Source organism: Stomoxys calcitrans, chromosome 4, assembly GCF_963082655.1.
Source record: "Stomoxys calcitrans chromosome 4, idStoCalc2.1, whole genome shotgun sequence".
Classification (NCBI taxonomy): domain Eukaryota; kingdom Metazoa; phylum Arthropoda; class Insecta; order Diptera; family Muscidae; genus Stomoxys; species Stomoxys calcitrans.
Window position 1 is genome coordinate 178,866,380 of NC_081555.1, and position 18,591 is coordinate 178,884,970.

The following is an 18,591-nucleotide window of genomic DNA, read 5'->3' on the forward strand; positions in this document are numbered from 1 at the left end:
CAAGCACAAGGGTTCAGCTGTTCTCCTTTCTTTAATATTAACTAGCTGGCCTAGTGCAACAGCAGTGGTAAGTATGGTCCAAATTGGTCTATAACTGCTATAGCTCCGATATAAAACAATCTCCCGATAAGTCTTCTACATCCCCAAGAAGCTAAATTTTTAGAATGAATTGGCAGTAATTGTGTAAGTAAAGTACACATGTACCCTTCTACCATTGGCGTAGCTAGACTTTTTCAATGAGGGGGGCTACAACCCAAAAAAATTGTTTTTGCTTTCTTTATAGTATGACAGCTACCCTGTAATCTTTGAACCTAAGCTGGCTTTGGATAAAATTCTCCACTGTAGTGTAGTTTAGCTTCCAGTTGTGGGTAGAAAAATACGCCAAAATTCATTAAAAAATTAAAATTTTTATTAATTTTTTTGTAAAAATTTACAGCCTTATTTACAAAACTTTGTGATGGCTAAAAAAGGTTTATCTGACAGTTCTTTAGAGGAAATATATACATCAAATGAACCTATTTTAATTCTACAAATTTTTTTGTATATAATGCCGTTAGCTTTGAAGCCATATTTTATTAATAACAAATTTTATAAAACAACAAAACAAGGTCTCATTTCTTTTTATATTATGCTTAGTATTTTATTAAACTAATAAATGCGTTGATCGAGACCAGTCTCTTTGTGATGTTCAATTACTTGAGGCCACCAGTAACTTCAATTGAGGCACCATTAACATACGATGACTTGTCAGAAGCCAAAAAGGCTATCACTTCTGCAATTTCGCTGGGATCTCCCAAACGACCCAGTGGACAACGCATTACAACTTGTTCTTTGATTTTGTCGGGAACTACTGCCACCATTGGTGTATTAATGTATCCAGGCAAAGTGGCATTCACACGTATGCCAAACTTTCCAAATTCCTTTGAAGCCACTTCAGTGAAGGAAATTACACCTGCCTTGGTGGCAGCATAATTAGCTTGGCCAATGTTATTCATTTTGGCCACTATGCTCGAGAGGTTAATAATGCTGCCGCCCTTAGTTTGATGCTCAATCATAGCCTTGGCGAATTGTTGTGTCACCATAAATGTTCCCTTCAAATTAACACTGTAGACATCATCATAATCGCGCTCCGGCATTTTCAACAAATAGCCATCTCGAGTAATACCAGCCGAATTGACCACAATTGATGGAGCAGTATTAAATTGCTTGCAGGTTTTTGCAACAGCATTTGTTACACTTTCCATAGATGAGACATCGATTTCCAAGGGGAAAACATCTGAAAAAAATGTCAAATAATAAAGTGTTATAATAGGGTAAGGTTGTTGATGTTATAGCAGTGTGTTGCACACCGAGGCAGCAGGATTCCACCGCGTCCGGCTGCCATGGGATTGATAAGGTTAGGTATTAATGCTTTATAAAACGTTTTGTTTTTTTTTTTTTTAATTGGCATAAACTTTTGAAATTAGCTTATGTAACTCTTAAAAAATTTTTATCTTTGATCATACACTTTTAATTATAACGATATCGATCTAAGTGAAAACTGAAAAATTAATTTACTTGTGTAACCCTGTGCGAATAACTAGTATTGAGCTTCACTACATACGGCCAAAAATAGTGCATATTTTTAGGCATGACCTTTATAGCTCACCATAATACTCACCACGATCTCCCAATTCTTTCGCTGTCTCTTCTGCTGCTTTCAAATTGCGATCGCCTGCTATGACACGCGCACCATAATCTCTTAAAACACGACATGTACTACGACCTATACCGCTGCCAGCGCCTGAATTAATTTATGGTTAAGCAAATTTTTTTCATTATTTACACAAAAACACAAATCACGACAACACTTGGCGTTTGCTTACCTGTGACTAGAGCTAATTTTCCCACCAGTTGCTGTGCCATATTTGTTTAACTAAAGAACTACCTATCTACCCCTGCCCAATTGTTGTTATGTTGTTATCAAACTCACAAGGCCAAAGATGACAGCTTAAAAAAAGAGTTGCCATAGCGGCTATTTACTGCCAGAGACATTTCCATGACGCTAGAGCACAATGAATTCGTGGGCAGCTTTTCTGCTGGTAATTTATTCAAACATTAGCAATGCTGAAGGTGCTATTACACGATGTGTATTCTCATAGGTTTTTTTTCAAATGTGACAACTGAAAGTTGAACGCATCGTGAAAATTTAATATGAGGAATGGATTTTGGAATAATTATGCAATTCTTTCGATTAAAGCGAATAATAAATTTGTTTTTGCAACAAGACACACAACAATCCAAAACTCAATAAGTAAAAAAATTAACTAAAAAGTACGTTTACATTGGCCACCAAATCCGAATTGATTGCCTTTTCAAGATTTAAGTGCTAACTCCTGTTTTTTGCAGGTTTTACCATAGAAAAAATAAATCCCATTTTTCCAGGATTTATTTTTAAATCCCAAATAAACACGATTTCATGACTAAATAATCGATAAAAGTATCAAAATATGCAACTGTTTTCAAGAATTGTGTATGAATGTGTAGACTGATAGAAAAATGACGGTACTTTACCGCCTGGTATTATTTTGTTCGCATCATTAGCAAAGATTTTTAATACCTTTTGGTATCAATTCAATAATAGACAAAGGTTGAACTTAAAATATTGAAGCCTTAATACAATATTTGAAAAACAAATAAATAAAATGTTTCAATACAATTTGAGTGCATTAAAACCTGTTGAAATACTCAAAGGAATTGAGGTTGGTAACGGTGTAACATTACTTTTAGTTAATATTAACATAAATAATCCAAATAAAATTAGATTAAAATTATTTTCAATGGTTTTTTTTTTTTTGGTTCATTAGTGGGTGGTATAACCAATAATGGTTTGGTACTAAAACCAACAACGGTCTGGTGCTAAAACCAATAACAGATTGGTATTAAAACCAATACCAGTTCAGTAATAAGGCTAGTATACATTCATGTATACGCTAGTGTGTAACCCCGTTTACACTGCTTTTTAAATCCGGATTTAATGGCTCCATAATCTGTTTTTTTTTTAATAAAATCAGCTGACGAGAGCCTTAAATCCAGATTTATTGAGCAGTATAATCGGAGTTTCATGTCACTTTAATCCCCAAAAAGGGAGTTACTTCATTCGGCACTTCACATACGACTTTCAACCTTCTTATCATAAAAACACCAATTTCAATGTAAACGTGCTACAAATTTTAATCCTTTGATTTGGGCACTACAAAATTTACATGATATTCTTGTCTATCTCGAAACGAATTTTTCGCGTCACTCAAAAGTTGGTTAGAACTGCATTTCGAGCAAAAGGGGGAGAATTTCGATGTATAAACAGTTTCATCAAAGTCCATAGAGCTAATAACTCATCACAAATTTCTTTGTGTGTGTTGGCAAAGCGTCGATCAGCTTGATGACAACATGGCGGATGCCCCGTAGGATTTGTGGTTGTTGTACAAATTATACCATCTTTAATTGTGGTATAGTCCTATAGCTGCCATATAAACCGATCTTGCGTGTTGACTTCTTGGGCCTCTAGACGCCACAATTCTCGTCCGATTTGACTGAAATTTAGCGCGTGGTGTTTTGGTATTCTTCCACTTCCAACAACTGTGCTAAGTATGGTTCAAATTGGTACATAACCTGATATAACTGCTATATAAACCGATTTGGGGCTTAGCTTTTTCAGTTTTTAGAGGCCGCAATTCTTATCCGATTTGGCTGTAATTTTGCACGTTGTGTTTTGGTATCACTTCCAACAACTGTGCTAGGTATTATTCAAATCTGTTCATAACTTCATATAGCTGCCATATAAACCGATCTGGGCCTTGACTTCTTCAGCTTTTAGGGAACGCAATTCTTTTCCGATTTGGCTAAGTATTACACAAATCGGTTCATACCTGGTATAGCTGCCATATAAATTGGATCTGTTTATTGAATGAATTCAATATTCGGAGTGTGTTTTCTACCTCATTCTTGTCGATTATGCAAAATATGCCATCTACATATTTGGTCAACAATCGTGGTTGCTCGTCGGTTTTTCAATAATATTGACTAGTAGTTACTGTATTTTGTATGTAGTGTTCTGTTATGACTTTTAAATTCTGTGCCAAGTATGGTCCAAATCAAACAATAACCTGATATAGCTATCATATAAACCGATTGCCCGTTTTGACTTCTTGAGCCCTTACAAGCCGCAATTTTTATCCGATTTGGCTGAAATTTTGCATTCGGTGTTCTGTTTCTTGCAACATCTGTGCCAAATACGGTCCAAATAAGTCTGTAACCTAATATAGCTCCCATATAAACCGCTTTCTCGATCATCCTTGTTCGGTTCCTAGAGCTTCAACTTTTGCTGGTTTGACAGAAGTTTGGTATGTAGAATAAAATTATGCCCTTGCTCTTGTCGTAGGAGTTTTTTTAATTTTTCGTCCGTCAGTTCGAAACGAATTCTGAACGAATTGCGGAGTGCTTGTAGAAAATTTTTTCCGATAGTTCTTCAAGAATTCTGAACGATATCTGATCGTCATGTCGTAAATTACTTTTTCCGACGCTTCGTAAACACTTCTAATCGATTTATGGACTGTTTGTTTGTAGGAATGGTTTAGTTTTTTTTTATTTGTCTTTCGACAGTTCGGTAAGAATTCTGAACGATGTGTGAACTCTGTGCGTTATGTCTTTGTCTTTTTGTGCTTGCTTGTTCACATATTTGTTGGTTTGTACCCTTTTCTTCCGACAGTTCTGATGCAATTCGGCTTTCTTTCTGGCGTTTTTTGTGTTTGCTTTTTTACCGGTAGAAATTTGTCCCGACTATTCGGAAGACGTTCTGAACGATGTCTGAACTCGTTGTCGAATGTTTTTGTCTTTTTCTTTGTAATTGATTGTTTATATATTTTTTGTTTGTAAACCATTAAATACCACCGTAATTGAGAGGTTAGCATGCTCGCCTATGACGCTGCGTGCCTGTGTTCGAATCCTGGCGAGAACATCAGGAAAAATTTTCAGTCGTAGTAATTCCATTGGAAAAATCTTCAGTCGTAGTAATTCCATGTTCGTCATTTGTGAGGAACTATTTCATGTTCAACAGCACCTTTGCAATTTGAACCGTCTGAAAACACATTCGAATACTGTAAGAATTATTTCAGAATTGTTTAGAATTCGATAAGACAAGTCGAAAAATACATCCGAATTCTGCAAATGTTTATTCTGAAATTCGGTCAGAATTTGATTCGACGAGTCAGAAGATGAATTCGAATTCTTAAGGAATTCCACTATACTTTGTCGTCTAATGGCGCCTTTATTAAGTAAGAATATTTCACAATACGAGAAAATCTACTTATTGGACAAATAAAACAAGCCTTGATGATGGACAAAGTTGATTTGAAGCATTTTTCAATGCCTAAAAGCATGCTACAATTTTTTGTTTTGTAATTGCTTTCCAATGAAAGTATTTCTATCAGCCGCTGGCTAGCGCTGCTATTAATTAATTTTATTTATGCACCTCAAATAAAATTTTCGTTTCAGAAAAAAATGCATTAGCATACCATAGCCAGGAAATTTCAGTTAGTTTGATTTTACAGGGTGACATTGAAAGCATTGCATAATATTTTTTTGTTTTCATTTTAAGAAAACTAATGCTTTGATATGAACCTGATTTAGTTGCCATAGAAACCGATATTGACATCTTGAGCCACTAGAGGGCGCAACTCTCATCTAATTTTTCTAAAATTGTACATGAAGTGTATTGATATGTCTTTCAACAAGTGTGATAAGTATGGCTCAAATCGGTCGATTACATGATATAGCTGCCAATAAACCGATCTTGGACTTCGACCTCTTAAGCCAATAGGAGCGCAATTCTCATCCGATTTGGTTGAAATTTTGCATCAAGTTGTTTGTTATGACTTCCAACAATCGTGCGAAATATGGTTCAAATCGGTCCGTAACCTGATATAGCTGCCATATAAACTGATCTTGGATATTGACATCTTGAGCCACTAGAGGGCGCAATTCTCATCCGATTTGGCTAAAATTTGACATGAAATGTTTTGTTATGTTTGTGGTTCTTATCCAGGAACCATGGGTGTGTGGAGGAATGGTACGTGGACTAAGAATTCCGGGATTTAAACTTCTCAAGGGTACAGGGAATGGGAGACACAGAGCCTGTATTCACGCAAAGGGTAGTCTAAATGTTTTTCTTCTTCCGTCGCTAAGCACTGAAGATTTTGTGGTAGCCAGTCTTGAAATAAACAAGCTGGCTTCCCTATATATGGCACACGATTCAGAGATGCCGCCTTCAAACCTTAAGTCGCTGGTTGAAGCTGCTTCTGTAGGGTAGACCCCAGAGCTGGTTGGTCTAAGGAAGGATTGCAGAAAACACTTCAACAGAGCAAAAGCCACAAGAGCACCACACGATTGGGACATCTATAAGGCTGAGCTAAGAAAATTTAAGGGCGAGCTTAGAAAGGCTCAGAACAAATCCTGGGTAGAATTCTGCAGATCCGTGAAGGATACATCTGAGGCATCTAGGCTAAGGATGATTCTGTTCTCGAGACCTATTACGGTGGGGTATATCCAGAAGTCAGAGAATGTAAGGACAATGTCTAGTGAGGAAACACTAGAACTACTCGTTGATACACTTTTCCCGGGAAATTCGTGGCGCCAACAGAGGTTGTCACTGTTATGCATTCGTCGGAGGCCTTTAGGGAAAATGTGTCTGAGCCGAAAAATACTTTGGGCGATAAGAAGTTTCGACTCCTTTAAGTCGCCAGGCCCGGATGATGTATCAACGGATGAATTACAAGCTGTGTCTTGTTTGCATCAGAATGTCATATATAACTGTGGGATGGAGGGACACGAAGGTCATTTTCATTCCGAAAGCAGCAAAACCCTACCACACGAAGGTGAAAAATTTCGTCCTATTAGTCTGTCATCCATTATGCTGAAGATTCTTGAGAGTTTGATAGAAACACATCTTTGGGCAAAGATCCCTGGAGATCGCTTGTCGCGGCAGCAGCATGCATATAGTAAAGGCAAATCCGCTGAAACAGCCCTTCACGACCTAGTAGGCTATATAGAGGGTTCTCTCGCTGTCAAGGATTATACAATGGTAGAATTTCTTGACATTGAAGGTGCTTTCAATAATGTAAAACCGACGTCAATCATTTAGGAGTTGGAGTTTCTAGGCATCACCTTTACCGTAAGAAAGTTTATTAATAACTTACTTACTAAAAGGTGCATTACGGCAGGCTTGGGATCTGTGGATCTTTAAAGAGGGGTCAGCAGAGGAACTCCTCTAGGAGGTGTACTGTCTCCTCTACTTTGGAATATAGCCATTAACAATATATTATTGTCTCTGGAGGATGCTCATGACGTGGCAATTGCGCTTAGGGGAAAGTTTTCCAGCTCTCTTAGAGATAAACTTCAGAAAGCTCTACGTGCAACAGCAAAGTGGGGTACCGAAAGTGGTCTGGGTATAAATCTGTGCAAGACAGAAGTCGTTCTTCTCATCAGGAGATACAAGTTGCCTACAGTGGAGCCAGCCTCCTTGGGTGGAGAGAATGTGTCATCTACAGAAAGCTCAAAATACCTGGTTGTTTTGCTGGACAGGAAATTGAACTTCAAATCCAACATTATGGAAAGGGCGAGAAAGGCCACTCTTGTCCTGAACACCTGCAAGAGGGCCATTGGCAAAAGTTGGGGGTTTCGACCGCGTGTCATGCATTGGGTATATACTGCAGTTGTCAGACCTATAATGCTATATGGTGTTGTGGTCTGGTGGATGGTGTTATGGTCTGTGGACGAGTCCCCCTGGCTACGTCCCTGGTGGAGGGTATATAAGATTTGGTCCGGCCGAACTTAATTGTTAAATCTAACAAATTTGCATATAGTAAGATTTTCAACTTTATTTTTACTTACCCCAACTCATTGCTCGTACTTGCAATTTTGCTCGAGTGTAACACAAAATGAAAAGAATTTTGAAGTTTTCTCAAATATTTGTCATATTTATTAATAATAAAAAATCATTATATTTAGTATATGTATATATATATATATATAAGAATTCGTTTACATATATACGTATTAACAAAATTTGCCAGCATCTATGTACTTATTTACGATTTATTTTTGTTTTTTTTTTTTGTTTTGTTTTTTGTAAGCAAACATACAATTTTCGATTAATTTTTGGTTTTCTGAATTTGTTTTTATAAATTTTTCATTAATTTCAAATTTTCAACACTGGATCGCAAAATTAGCTGCGAAATAACGAATGGTGTCGACCAAGATGCAAAATATTATAAAAATATATTATATGTATATGTATGTGTGTGTATAAATATGATGCTTGTGTGTGTGTGTGTGTGTGTGTGTACATTGGTATAATGCAGTGAAAGTGAAGATCAGAATGGGACTGTATGCATGTTTGTGTTTTATGTTTGGCTGTTTACTTGCAGTGGCATTGTTTTTTGTCGTTTAAAAAAGAAACTATAAACCTAAGTTAATGATAATAATAACTATAATAATAATAATATGATGCATATGTAGGTATAAACTATTATGATAAGGAAAAGAAAATAATTTACAATATAAAGTTAATGCCTGAAGAAATAATATTTTGAAGAAAACTTGTTTCAAAACAGAGTTTGTGTTTTGTTTTTCTAAAATGGACTTGGGGTTTTCTTTGATTGATGATAATGTTTAAGGTGCTGATGGAGTATGTTGTTGTTTTGTTTTTCTTGAGTGTAAATAGTAGCAATTAGTTGGTTGGTTTCCATTCTCGCATAAAATACTATTAGATAGTAAGCAAAATATTTTTGTTTTCTGTTTTTTTTTTTTCAAAAAAATTTTGTACACAAAAGCACAAGTATTTAAATTTTTTTTTTAGTTTTTTTAATTCTGATGATGACTTTGTTTCACAATAATTTTCTTTTTTTCAACAAATTTTAAGACACTACATTCAAGGTAATTGCAGACATGCGTTTGATCAGAAACTAAAGCAAGGGCATAACAGATGGGGGAGCCATACCCCCCCCCGTTAACTGTTATAGCCCCAAAAAGGTAAAGCCCATATATAGATACTTACAAGTTATGTGTTCTAGGTTCTATGCTCTAGGTTTTGGGGATTGATTCGTTTTGGCTATCACTTACATGCTACTAAGTAAGTACTTACACATACAGGCTAAAGGTAATGGGGTTAGGGTTTCTCTATAACTATTATCAGTATATATACACAAACATTTATACATGCCTCGGCAGTTAGAACTGTAACTGTTACATCATTTTTTCTTTTTTCAACTTCACTTTCCATAAGGCTAAACTAGGCTTAACGAATTATAATTATATTCGATTCGATTCGATTGAGTTTGGTTTTCTTTAGACATTCTAAAACAAGGGCTCTTAGGTCTATCAGGTACTTTGGCTTATTATTGTTTACTAACATTAGTACTAAAGAAGTAAAATACAAAGTAAAAATGCTTTTATGAAAGCTCCGATTTTATTCTGGCTCCTCATATTAATTTTTTTTTCACTTATACAAGAAATAGACATTTTTTTCAGTGGCTAATTGAAAACTCTAATGCCTTGGCTGCTTCTAAAATAAAACTTCAAATTTAAGTCTTATTCTAGTTTGCATGTCATCATCGTCTTTGTCGGCAGTTAAGTAAGTAGTTATGTAAGTAGTGGTAGTAGTTGTAGTAGTAGTAGACGCATTGAAAGAACTTTGCCTTAACTTCAATGGAGAGATAGTTGTACAATACTTAAGTAAAAGTCTTTGATCTGTTTTGCTAATGGCAATTGTGGGTGGTAATCAAATTCACCACACCATGGTGGGTTAAGCTTGAGGAAAAGAAAATTACCCAATATACTAAAGATAAATGATTTTCCAAGGCTAAATTAGTATAAAAACTTCGCAGACAATATTCTGAAAAGCTGTAACACTTGAGGCAAAACTAAAATTATTACACCCAGGGAAAAAATAAGTTAGTAGTAAAACCAACAAAAATTTTTGCTGTAACAACAAAAAAATTGATGAAACTGGGAGAGTAGAAGCCTTTGCTTTTGTCAGAGCGAAAAACAATTAAAAATGTGTTTAGTTCTGCCGAGCAGAACTTTGGATGCCCACCACCTCGGGTATACATGTAAAGCACCTTTTATCAAAATCCGGTGAAAATTGCATACCTTATGTCCCATAGCAGTTATAAAGAAATGTGTTCCCATTTGGACCAAATACTAATAAGTACAGTAGCTGAATTAAAAAATAAACCATTCTGAACCATATACGACACGGTTGTCGAAAAGCCTAACATAAGTCTCTGTGCCAATTTCAGTGAAATCGGATTATAAATACGCCTTTTATTAGGCCAAGACTTAAAATCGAGATATTGGTCTAAATGGCAGCTACATCCAAATCTGGACCGATTTGGGCCAAGTTGCAGAAAAACTTCGGAGAACCAAACACAAAGCACTGTCCCAAATTTCGTCGAATTCGGACAATAAATGCGCCTTTTATGGACCCAAAACCTTAAATCGAGAGATCGGTCTATATGGCAGCTGTATTCAAATCTGGCTGTATTCGATCTGGGCCAAATTGAAGAAGAACGTCGAAGAGCCTAACGCAACTCAGTGTCTCAAATTTCAGCAAAATCGGATAATATATGTGACTTGTGTGGGCCTAAGACCCTAAATCGGAGGATCGGTCTATATAGCAGCTATATCCAAATCTGGACCGATCTGGTCCAAATTGACGAAGGATGTTGAAGGGCCCAACACAACTTACTGTCCCAAATTTCGGCGACATCGGACAATAAATGTGGCTTTTATGGGCCTAAGATCCTAAATCGGAGGATCGGTTTATATGGGGGCTATATCAAGATATAGTCCAATATGGCCCATCTTCGAACTTAAACTGCTTAAGGAAAAAAAAGAATGTGTAGACTATGAGCTTTTGAGCAAAATTTCTATGTAAACATGTAAATGGTCAAAGGAGTACATTTGGCTGTGAGAAAAACTAAATTCCTCAAATGTTTGTGAAACATTGATCCAATCAACTTTGCTCTAAGCTTCTCGAGCTTTTATATAAGCTTTTTTATTAGCATTATGAGCTTTTGAGTTACATTTATTTTGATATATAGGAGCTGCTTCTTCGATGTTTTTCCATAGTTAACAAGCTTAATGAAGCTTTTAATTCAGCTTTATTTTAATTTAAAGATTTTATAAAAGCTTTTGATAAACAATTGTTACGTGACATACAAATTTCTCAAAAAGTTTATTAAATCTTATTTATCCAAATGCGAGCTTTCCGTTTCCTGGGTAGATTTCAGTTTTGCAGATTTTAGATTCATTTTCCGAATTTTGAGTTAACGATGTCAAGAATCAAGCTTCAAGGAATTGTCAACCTTTTCATCAAAAGTTTTATTGAGCTTATTTTTCACAAAAACTATGTAATTTTCATTCATATTTTGAATAAATGAAATATTTCAATGATTTCTTAAGAGCTTTTTTAGCGTTATAAAATTTCGTTAAAAGTTTAGGTTAAGCTTCGTTAATCTGGCTTTTTCTTGCAGATGACTCAGCAATATAAGAGCTAAGTAAGAATTATTACGATTCCCCACATCAGCTTTCTTTTTAGACCATCTTTATGCCAAAAGCTGTATGTTAAAAAACTTTGTGTTAAAAGCTTTATGTTAAAAGCTTTATAGTAAGTTCTGGTTAGAGCTGTATGCAAACAGATAAATCATGAGAGCTGTATGGAAAAAGCTTCACACTAAAAGCTTTATGCTAAAGCTCCATGCTAAAAGCTTCATGCTAATAGGTTAAAGTCGAAACATTAATACTAAAAGCTTCCTATTAGCGTGAAGCTTAATGCCAAACCATTTAAACGCAAAACTTTATGCTAAAACACGTTATGCTTCAAACTTCATAATAATAGCCATAGGACAAAATTCTATGCTGAAAGCTTTATTACAAAAGATTTAAGCCTATAGCTTTATAATAAAAGATTTGAATCAAAAAAGCTTTACGCTAAAAAAAGCTCAACGATTAACCATAAACAAGTGCAGCAAATAAAAATCTATGCAGTTCTTACTAAGCTTCAATTGTTTTCCCCTCTTGGTCAAAATGCTTAAAAACATGTTTAAAATCTATAACTTTAAACCTTAGGTCGATGTTTTCTGTAAGTTTCAGATTCAAAATTTAATGCCGCATACTTTGTAACAAAGAAAAACAAAAAATCAATTAAATAACAAATGTCTTGTACTTTTAAAGCTTTATTTGTCTTCTTTTCAGCTATTTCTGCTTCAAAAGAAAGCTCAAGGATAACTTGCATCAAAAAAAGCTCATTGCATGGAAGAAAAAGCTTATCTAGCTTTCTAGAAAATAAATTTTATTTGCAGAAAAAAACCACAATTGCAAAATTTTTTAAGCAAAAGCTCAATTAAAGTTTTTTTTAATTTTTTCTGGTCATATTGAATGTTTGCGTTTTATAAAAAAGCTCAAGAGGACATTTTGCATTGTTGAGAAAAACTGGATATAAGAGTGAAACAGTTCTGAAAGATAAGGGACTACTCCCAAAGAGCTTTCACATCCGGAATTCTTTTTAGTTTTAGAAGTTCTTTTTTTCGAAGAAAATAGTCAATGAACTAAAGAAAAGTATAAAGTGGAAATCTTTCGCGGTTTGTTCATTGTTCAAAAATCATATGAAGACAATTTTGAACTTCAAGTTAGAATCTCTGTCGAAGTTTTATCGATTAATACCTTTTCAAGCATCAAAAATCTAAATTTTAATATTGGCAAACTTTTTTTTTTTAACATGAGGGCATAAATCTTTCAATGTGCAAGTGATTCACTTATCCCAATACTCATGAGGCTCGTTTTTCATAGCTTTCCTAAGTGTTAAGCCATTTCAATTGTTTTTACTTGTCCCAATTTTTCCCCATGACACTCACTTGGCTCGTTTTTCAGAGCTTTCCTAAGTCTTTAGCCATTTTATTTTTTTTTTTTTTTGGTTTACCATTGCATTTTGCCAAACCCACCATATGGTGAAATTACCTTTCAAATTGCCATTAATTATCGTTGATTTACTATGTACAATTTCAGTCTTTGTTCTTCTATCTTATCAATTTCATCTTTAATCTTAATAAAGCCTATGCCATCCACTGCGCTCTTTACACTGCTGTGGGTGGTGGCAAGAGAGACGCATTCGATGTCCGCAAATAGGGATTACCATAGATGGCACTAAATCGGGGATCCACTGCAGATGCCGTCGCTGGTGCCGTCACCACATGCGTAGATGTACTCTGATTGCTACAGCTGCCATTGGGCGATGAACTCACCACCGATGCGGTGGTCGACTGTAAACTGGGAAGACCATTGTCCTGGCGTATATCTCGCGAACCTATAATGCTGCCAGCCAGACTGCTACCGGTGACATTCGTAAGGAATGTCATCGGCAGTGTTTGCTGCTGTTGTTGCTGCTGAATCTGCTGTTGCAAATGGTTTTGATGATTATTTTGTATTATTGTCGAACTACCATTCGATTTGGTTGAGCAGGTGGTTAAGTATTGGGGTGGTGGACTATAATGAGTGGTATAATCACCATAGGGTACATAGCCACCTGAGATATCCACCTTGAGATCACTATAGTTTGAGGTGCGATCACCAGCTTCCATTTTGCACGATCCCACACCACCATTTTTGGTTATTTGGTGTTCACTGATGACATCGGCGGGGGGTAGTTTGGAACGTTTTTTACACTTAAAATACACAATGACCAGAATGGTTATGATCATGAGTAGAGCCACCGCCGAAATGCCACCAACAATGGTCATTAGCAGAGGGACACTTTCTGCAAAGAAGGAAAAACAAGCACAAAGGCGAATTAGGTAATTGAAAGTCAAAAATTCTTCGAGCATATTTGCTGTGCCTTATTTTAGACATATCCAGTGCAAGTTAGATGTTCGATTAAGGATAATAATAATCGATAATCGTGATTTTCACTATATAGTACTTTAATAAAACATAGCTATTGTACAATAGAAAAACTCTTAAAGAATTTTATTCAACTTACTTTGAGCCTGCAGATTAATTTCCGCCACATCATTGCCATAGTCATTGACTACAGTACAATTATATTTGCCATAATGGTACGATTGGCTGTCACGTATTATCAGAGTGGATTTTACACCCCCAGGAACGGCATCGACAAGTATGGAATAGTCATGGCCCATTTCCGAACTAATCTCATGACCATTGAATGTCCACGAAACATGTCTTGCCCTGGGCACTGAGGTGGCAAAACATTCAATGCGTGCCGTATCTCCCATTAGACCGTATTGCGTTCGAGCCGAGGAGATAATGGGTGAACCTTTCAAATAAACATAGGCATCTGCTGAAATTTCAGGATAACCAGGGACATTTGCTTTGCAATAATAACGGCCGGCAGTTTCATTGGTAACACTGAAGGTAAGATTTGAACTTGAACCAACAACCTGGAAATAAGGGTAAGCAAAAGTGGAAAAATATTTTTAGTACTAATGGCACTTGTGAGAAAAAATGTGCAAGAGAGAAAGAGAGAGAGGGATGGCAAAAGAGGGCAACTCTGTATAGAGAAATCAGCTGATTTTATAAAGGGGAAACAGCTGATTGCAAAAAACCAAGCGAACAAATGCGTTCGTTTGTCTTACAGAAAAAGATTATTAATAAAGATTTTACTGCAACAAAATACCAGTCCCTACATAGAGTGGGTCCAAGCGTTTGTTACACATAAAAATCAGCTGATTTCAAAGTCAAAATCAGTTATGGAAGTAAAGTTTAAATTACACATTTATTAGGCTGTAATAAGAACACTGGGGACTCACCCTATCAATGGGATGTTGAATCCATACAATATCAGGAGTAGGATTGCCATCAACTTCACAATTTAAAGTAACAATGCTGCCTATGTCGGACTCAATGGAACGAGGTTTTTCTTTGAAAGAAGGACCATCTGAAAGTAAAATAAAAAAAATTTAAATTAGTTCATTAAATTCATACCAGAGGGCATTTTCTACTAATAAGAAGGCAAAACATTTGCTCTATTCGCATATTTTAACATCTGAATATATTTCAAACTTACAAGGTCTGCAAATATTGAATATATGGCTTATATCCAGCTTATATTTTAGTAAAGAAGAACAGCTGGTTACGTGGCATTACACAGAACAATAAAAATCTTCTAATATTTTATATTTAAGAGTAAACGTTCCTTAGATTAAAAATCTAAGACGATCTTGCCATGTCCGCCCGTCTGTCCGTCCATCTGTCTGTCGAAATCACACTGCAGTCTTTGAAAATAAAGATTTTTGCACAGAATAAACCTGTCCTTCTGACCTCATAAAGTCGGATTTTAGTTTTATGTAGCCGCTATATAGACCGATCTCCAGACTTAAAGTCTTGAGGCAAAAAATTGGTAATTTTGCATCCGATTTCGAGTGGGTTCTGGTGGAGTGAGGTACAGATCTGTGAAGTGAGGTACATATCGGGCTATATTTCGATATAGCTGCCCTTAGACTGACCACCTGATATCCCGATATCGGGTATTGAAGCCATAAAAGGTCCATTTATTACCCGAATGCGATGAAATTAAGCACAGTGTGTTCTGGTAGATCCTTACCCATTGCTGTCGATTGTGGTACAGATCGGACCATATTTCGATATATCTGCCATATATACCGATCTCCCGATGTAGTGTAATGAGCCTATAAAAGGAGCTTTTTTCATCCTATTTCAATGACATTTGGCACAGCGAGTTGTTCCCGTACCCCTCTAAACCTTTTTGTTGAATAACGTCCAGATCGGACCATATTTGGATATAGCAGCTATATAGACCGATCTCCCGATATAGAGTATTGAGCCCATAAAAGGAACATTTTTCATGCGAGATTGATGAAATTTGCAACAGTGAGTTTTGATAGAGCTCTACACCTGTTTGTTGAATATCTTATATTCCATCTACGTAGTATAGATATTAAGAAGATCAGAAAGTGTGAAATACTTCTATACACCGCTTCTAAAAGCCCAAGCACTGGATGCTTCTTTCAACACTTCAAATACACGTTTGAACCTCGGACATTACATTCTATCTTCATGCCCAGAACATAAAGAGCTTCTGATTGCTCAATATCCACACCATCTATAGACAGACAGGATCGCAATGGAACAGCGAATCGTTTGTGTGATAGCAAACACGGTGTCTTGCTTGCATTAAAATCTGGTCTATTTATTCGACCGCACTCAGAAATGGCTAGCATGTCCTGGCACAGTGACTCATTCATAATCCGCCTCTTGTCTTCTACCTGACTTCTAAATGACATAGATTTCAGTCAATCGCACACGAGTAGATCGGTTTCCCAGTCTAATCTAAGAGATCGTCAGTGGAAATAAGAAAATGAGAGGTAGAAAGCCTATTCATCGGGTAAGAACCGAGCTACAACAACTCGTATAGTGCTTTCCTCCAGAAAGCTCGTTTTGAATTGAGCAGCTATTGGAAATTCCAAATTTTGCCCATGTACATTCCAAGGGAAAAGGGGCAAACTTCTCACACATCAATGAGTGCAGTCCGATTAAAGTTAAAGCTCAATGACAAGGTGCCTCCCTTTTAAAGCCGAGTCCGAACGGCGTGACGCAGTGCGACACCTTTTTAGAGAGAAGTTTTACATGGCATAGTACCTCTCAAATGTGGCCAGCATTAGGACGGAAAACCACCGCAGCAAATTTTTTCTGATGGTCTCGCCAGGATTCGAACTCAGGCGTTCAGCTTCATGGGCGGACATGCTAACCTCTGCGCTACGGTGGCCTTCCATCGAGCAACTATTACCGACCTCAAAAGCTGTGTTAAGATCCTCGACATTGATGCCTTATATGGCCCAGATATGGCCCAATCTTCCAATCTAAGGTCAACAGCCCAAAAACAGAGATGGTCTGTTTGTTGGTCTTACAGGTTTTTAACTACCAAAAAGTTGTAAACGTAGAAAACAATCTTCCAATTTGACTTTCTGGACCTCTAAGGGGCGCAATTATTACCCGATTTGCCTGAAAGTTTGGAGGTGGTATTCTTCTATAACTACTAACAGCCATAACAAGTTCGGTCCATATCGTTCAATAACTTGATGTAGCTCATATATAATTGAAAAAGTCGTTCAAAGAAATTGACAAATCCATGGGGGACGATATATAAGATTCGACCCGGCCGAACTTGGCACACTTTTACTTGTTTTAATTGTTAATATTGCTATACTTACAGCTTATGTCCAGCGTTTCACTGTCCTCACTCTTGCCTATGGAGTTCTGCACCTCACACTTGACAATGGCATCATGAAATTTTCTGGTTACATTTCTTATCACCATTTCGGTCTTTTGGCCGCCACTAATCGGCTCATCATTGATGTACCATTTGTAACGCACATCACTGGGGTTGGCCTCCGATTTACACTCCAAACGCACTTGGGAATGCTCGAGTATGCGACCATTGCCCACAGCACCGCCAATGACATTAACTGTGACTTTGGGAGCGTACTTAACATCGATGCGTATCTTAGCCGAACGATATGTGCGATCAGCGGTATTTTGTGCCTGGCAGGTGAAAGTGGTGTTATGATGCTCTTTCTTGGGGGTGAGTCTCAAAACTGATTTGGCAGTAAATCTCCTTAAATCAGGCATGGGTATAATGGTGTATTCAATGTTATCGGTTAGTACATTGCCGAAACCATCAATCCAGGTGATCTCAGCTGCGGGCTTGCCACCCACCGACAAACATTCAATGTCCACCTTACGATCTTCGGTGGTGTGAATAACTTCACCTTGGGAGATTTTGGGTGCCTCGGGTGGCACCAGAACTGTGATTTTGGCAAATGAGGAACGCACTGCAGGTTGTCCCTCAGGGCCGGGACTAACTTGGCACTGATAGCGGGCATCGTCATCCAACATGACGGGATAGATCTCCAGAGAGTAGTCTCCCTCTTCATCGCTGCCTATCATGCCGTAGCGCTCAAAACCCGCCAAATCTCGGGAGGTGCCCAGGCCAAAATCGTCTTTGGTCCATTGCAAGACACCCTGTTTGTTGATCACCCTACAGGGTAAGGTAACACGGGCACCCACCACCGCCGTTTGATCCTGGGGTTCCATGGCAAAACGTTGATTTTGGAAATGGGTAAAAAGGTTGGAAGTTTTACCCTTTACACCACACATCAGCAGGAGCAAAGAGAGTAGCAGCGGCCAAGAGAGCAAAGCGGAATTCATTTTGAGTTGAAGTGTTTGTTTCGCTCCGTTTAGATGGATGTTAAGAGTACTAGACGTAGCCTTAAAGAGGAGTCTAGTTGAAACTGAAGAAAATCTGCAATGAGAAGAGATGAAAGAGAGAGAGAGTTAATATAAAAAATAACAAAAAAGAAAACAAAATCAAATCGAGTTGTGTATATGATGACAATAAATTATAATTCTGGTATAATGATGAAGTGAAAACTTTTCATCGCCTAAACACCGGAAACTCTTTGAGTTTAATTTTTTTGAAATTGGGCATACATTTCAACGGAAATAGATGCTCTCAGCTGA

General features: G+C 37.0%; 2 protein-coding genes across 5 annotated transcripts in view; both read right to left on the bottom strand.

The window, feature by feature from the left end:
- Nucleotides 1-387: 387 nt before the first annotated feature.
- Nucleotides 388-1,981, bottom strand: LOC106092905 (estradiol 17-beta-dehydrogenase 8). Of its 2 annotated transcripts, none has more exons than XM_013259856.2 (3): nt 1,866-1,981; nt 1,649-1,783; nt 388-1,276 (listed from the first exon to the last, which is right to left on the bottom strand). In XM_013259856.2, the coding sequence occupies exons 1-3, from the start codon at nt 1,903-1,905 to the stop codon at nt 693-695; spliced, it is 759 nt and encodes a 252-aa protein (XP_013115310.2). In that variant the 5' UTR covers nt 1,906-1,981; the 3' UTR covers nt 388-692. The 2 variants fall into 2 exon arrangements, with proteins under 2 accessions (XP_013115310.2, XP_013115311.2); XM_013259857.2 differs by having other exon boundaries at nt 1,661-1,783; nt 1,866-1,980.
- Nucleotides 1,982-13,030: 11,049 nt separating this feature from the next.
- Nucleotides 13,031-18,591, bottom strand: part of LOC106092906 (irregular chiasm C-roughest protein) — a 53,881-nt gene continuing 48,320 nt past the window's right edge. For all 3 annotated transcript variants that reach the window (XM_013259858.2, XM_059366983.1, XM_013259859.2), the window contains exons 2-5: nt 17,283-18,373; nt 14,862-14,989; nt 14,072-14,492; nt 13,031-13,849 (exon numbers count right to left, since the gene is read on the bottom strand). In XM_013259858.2, coding sequence (XP_013115312.1) covers nt 13,170-13,849; nt 14,072-14,492; nt 14,862-14,989; nt 17,283-18,279 — 2,226 coding nt within the window. In that variant the 5' untranslated portion in view covers nt 18,280-18,373 and the 3' untranslated portion in view covers nt 13,031-13,169. The remainder of the gene's footprint in view (nt 13,850-14,071; nt 14,493-14,861; nt 14,990-17,282; nt 18,374-18,591) is intronic.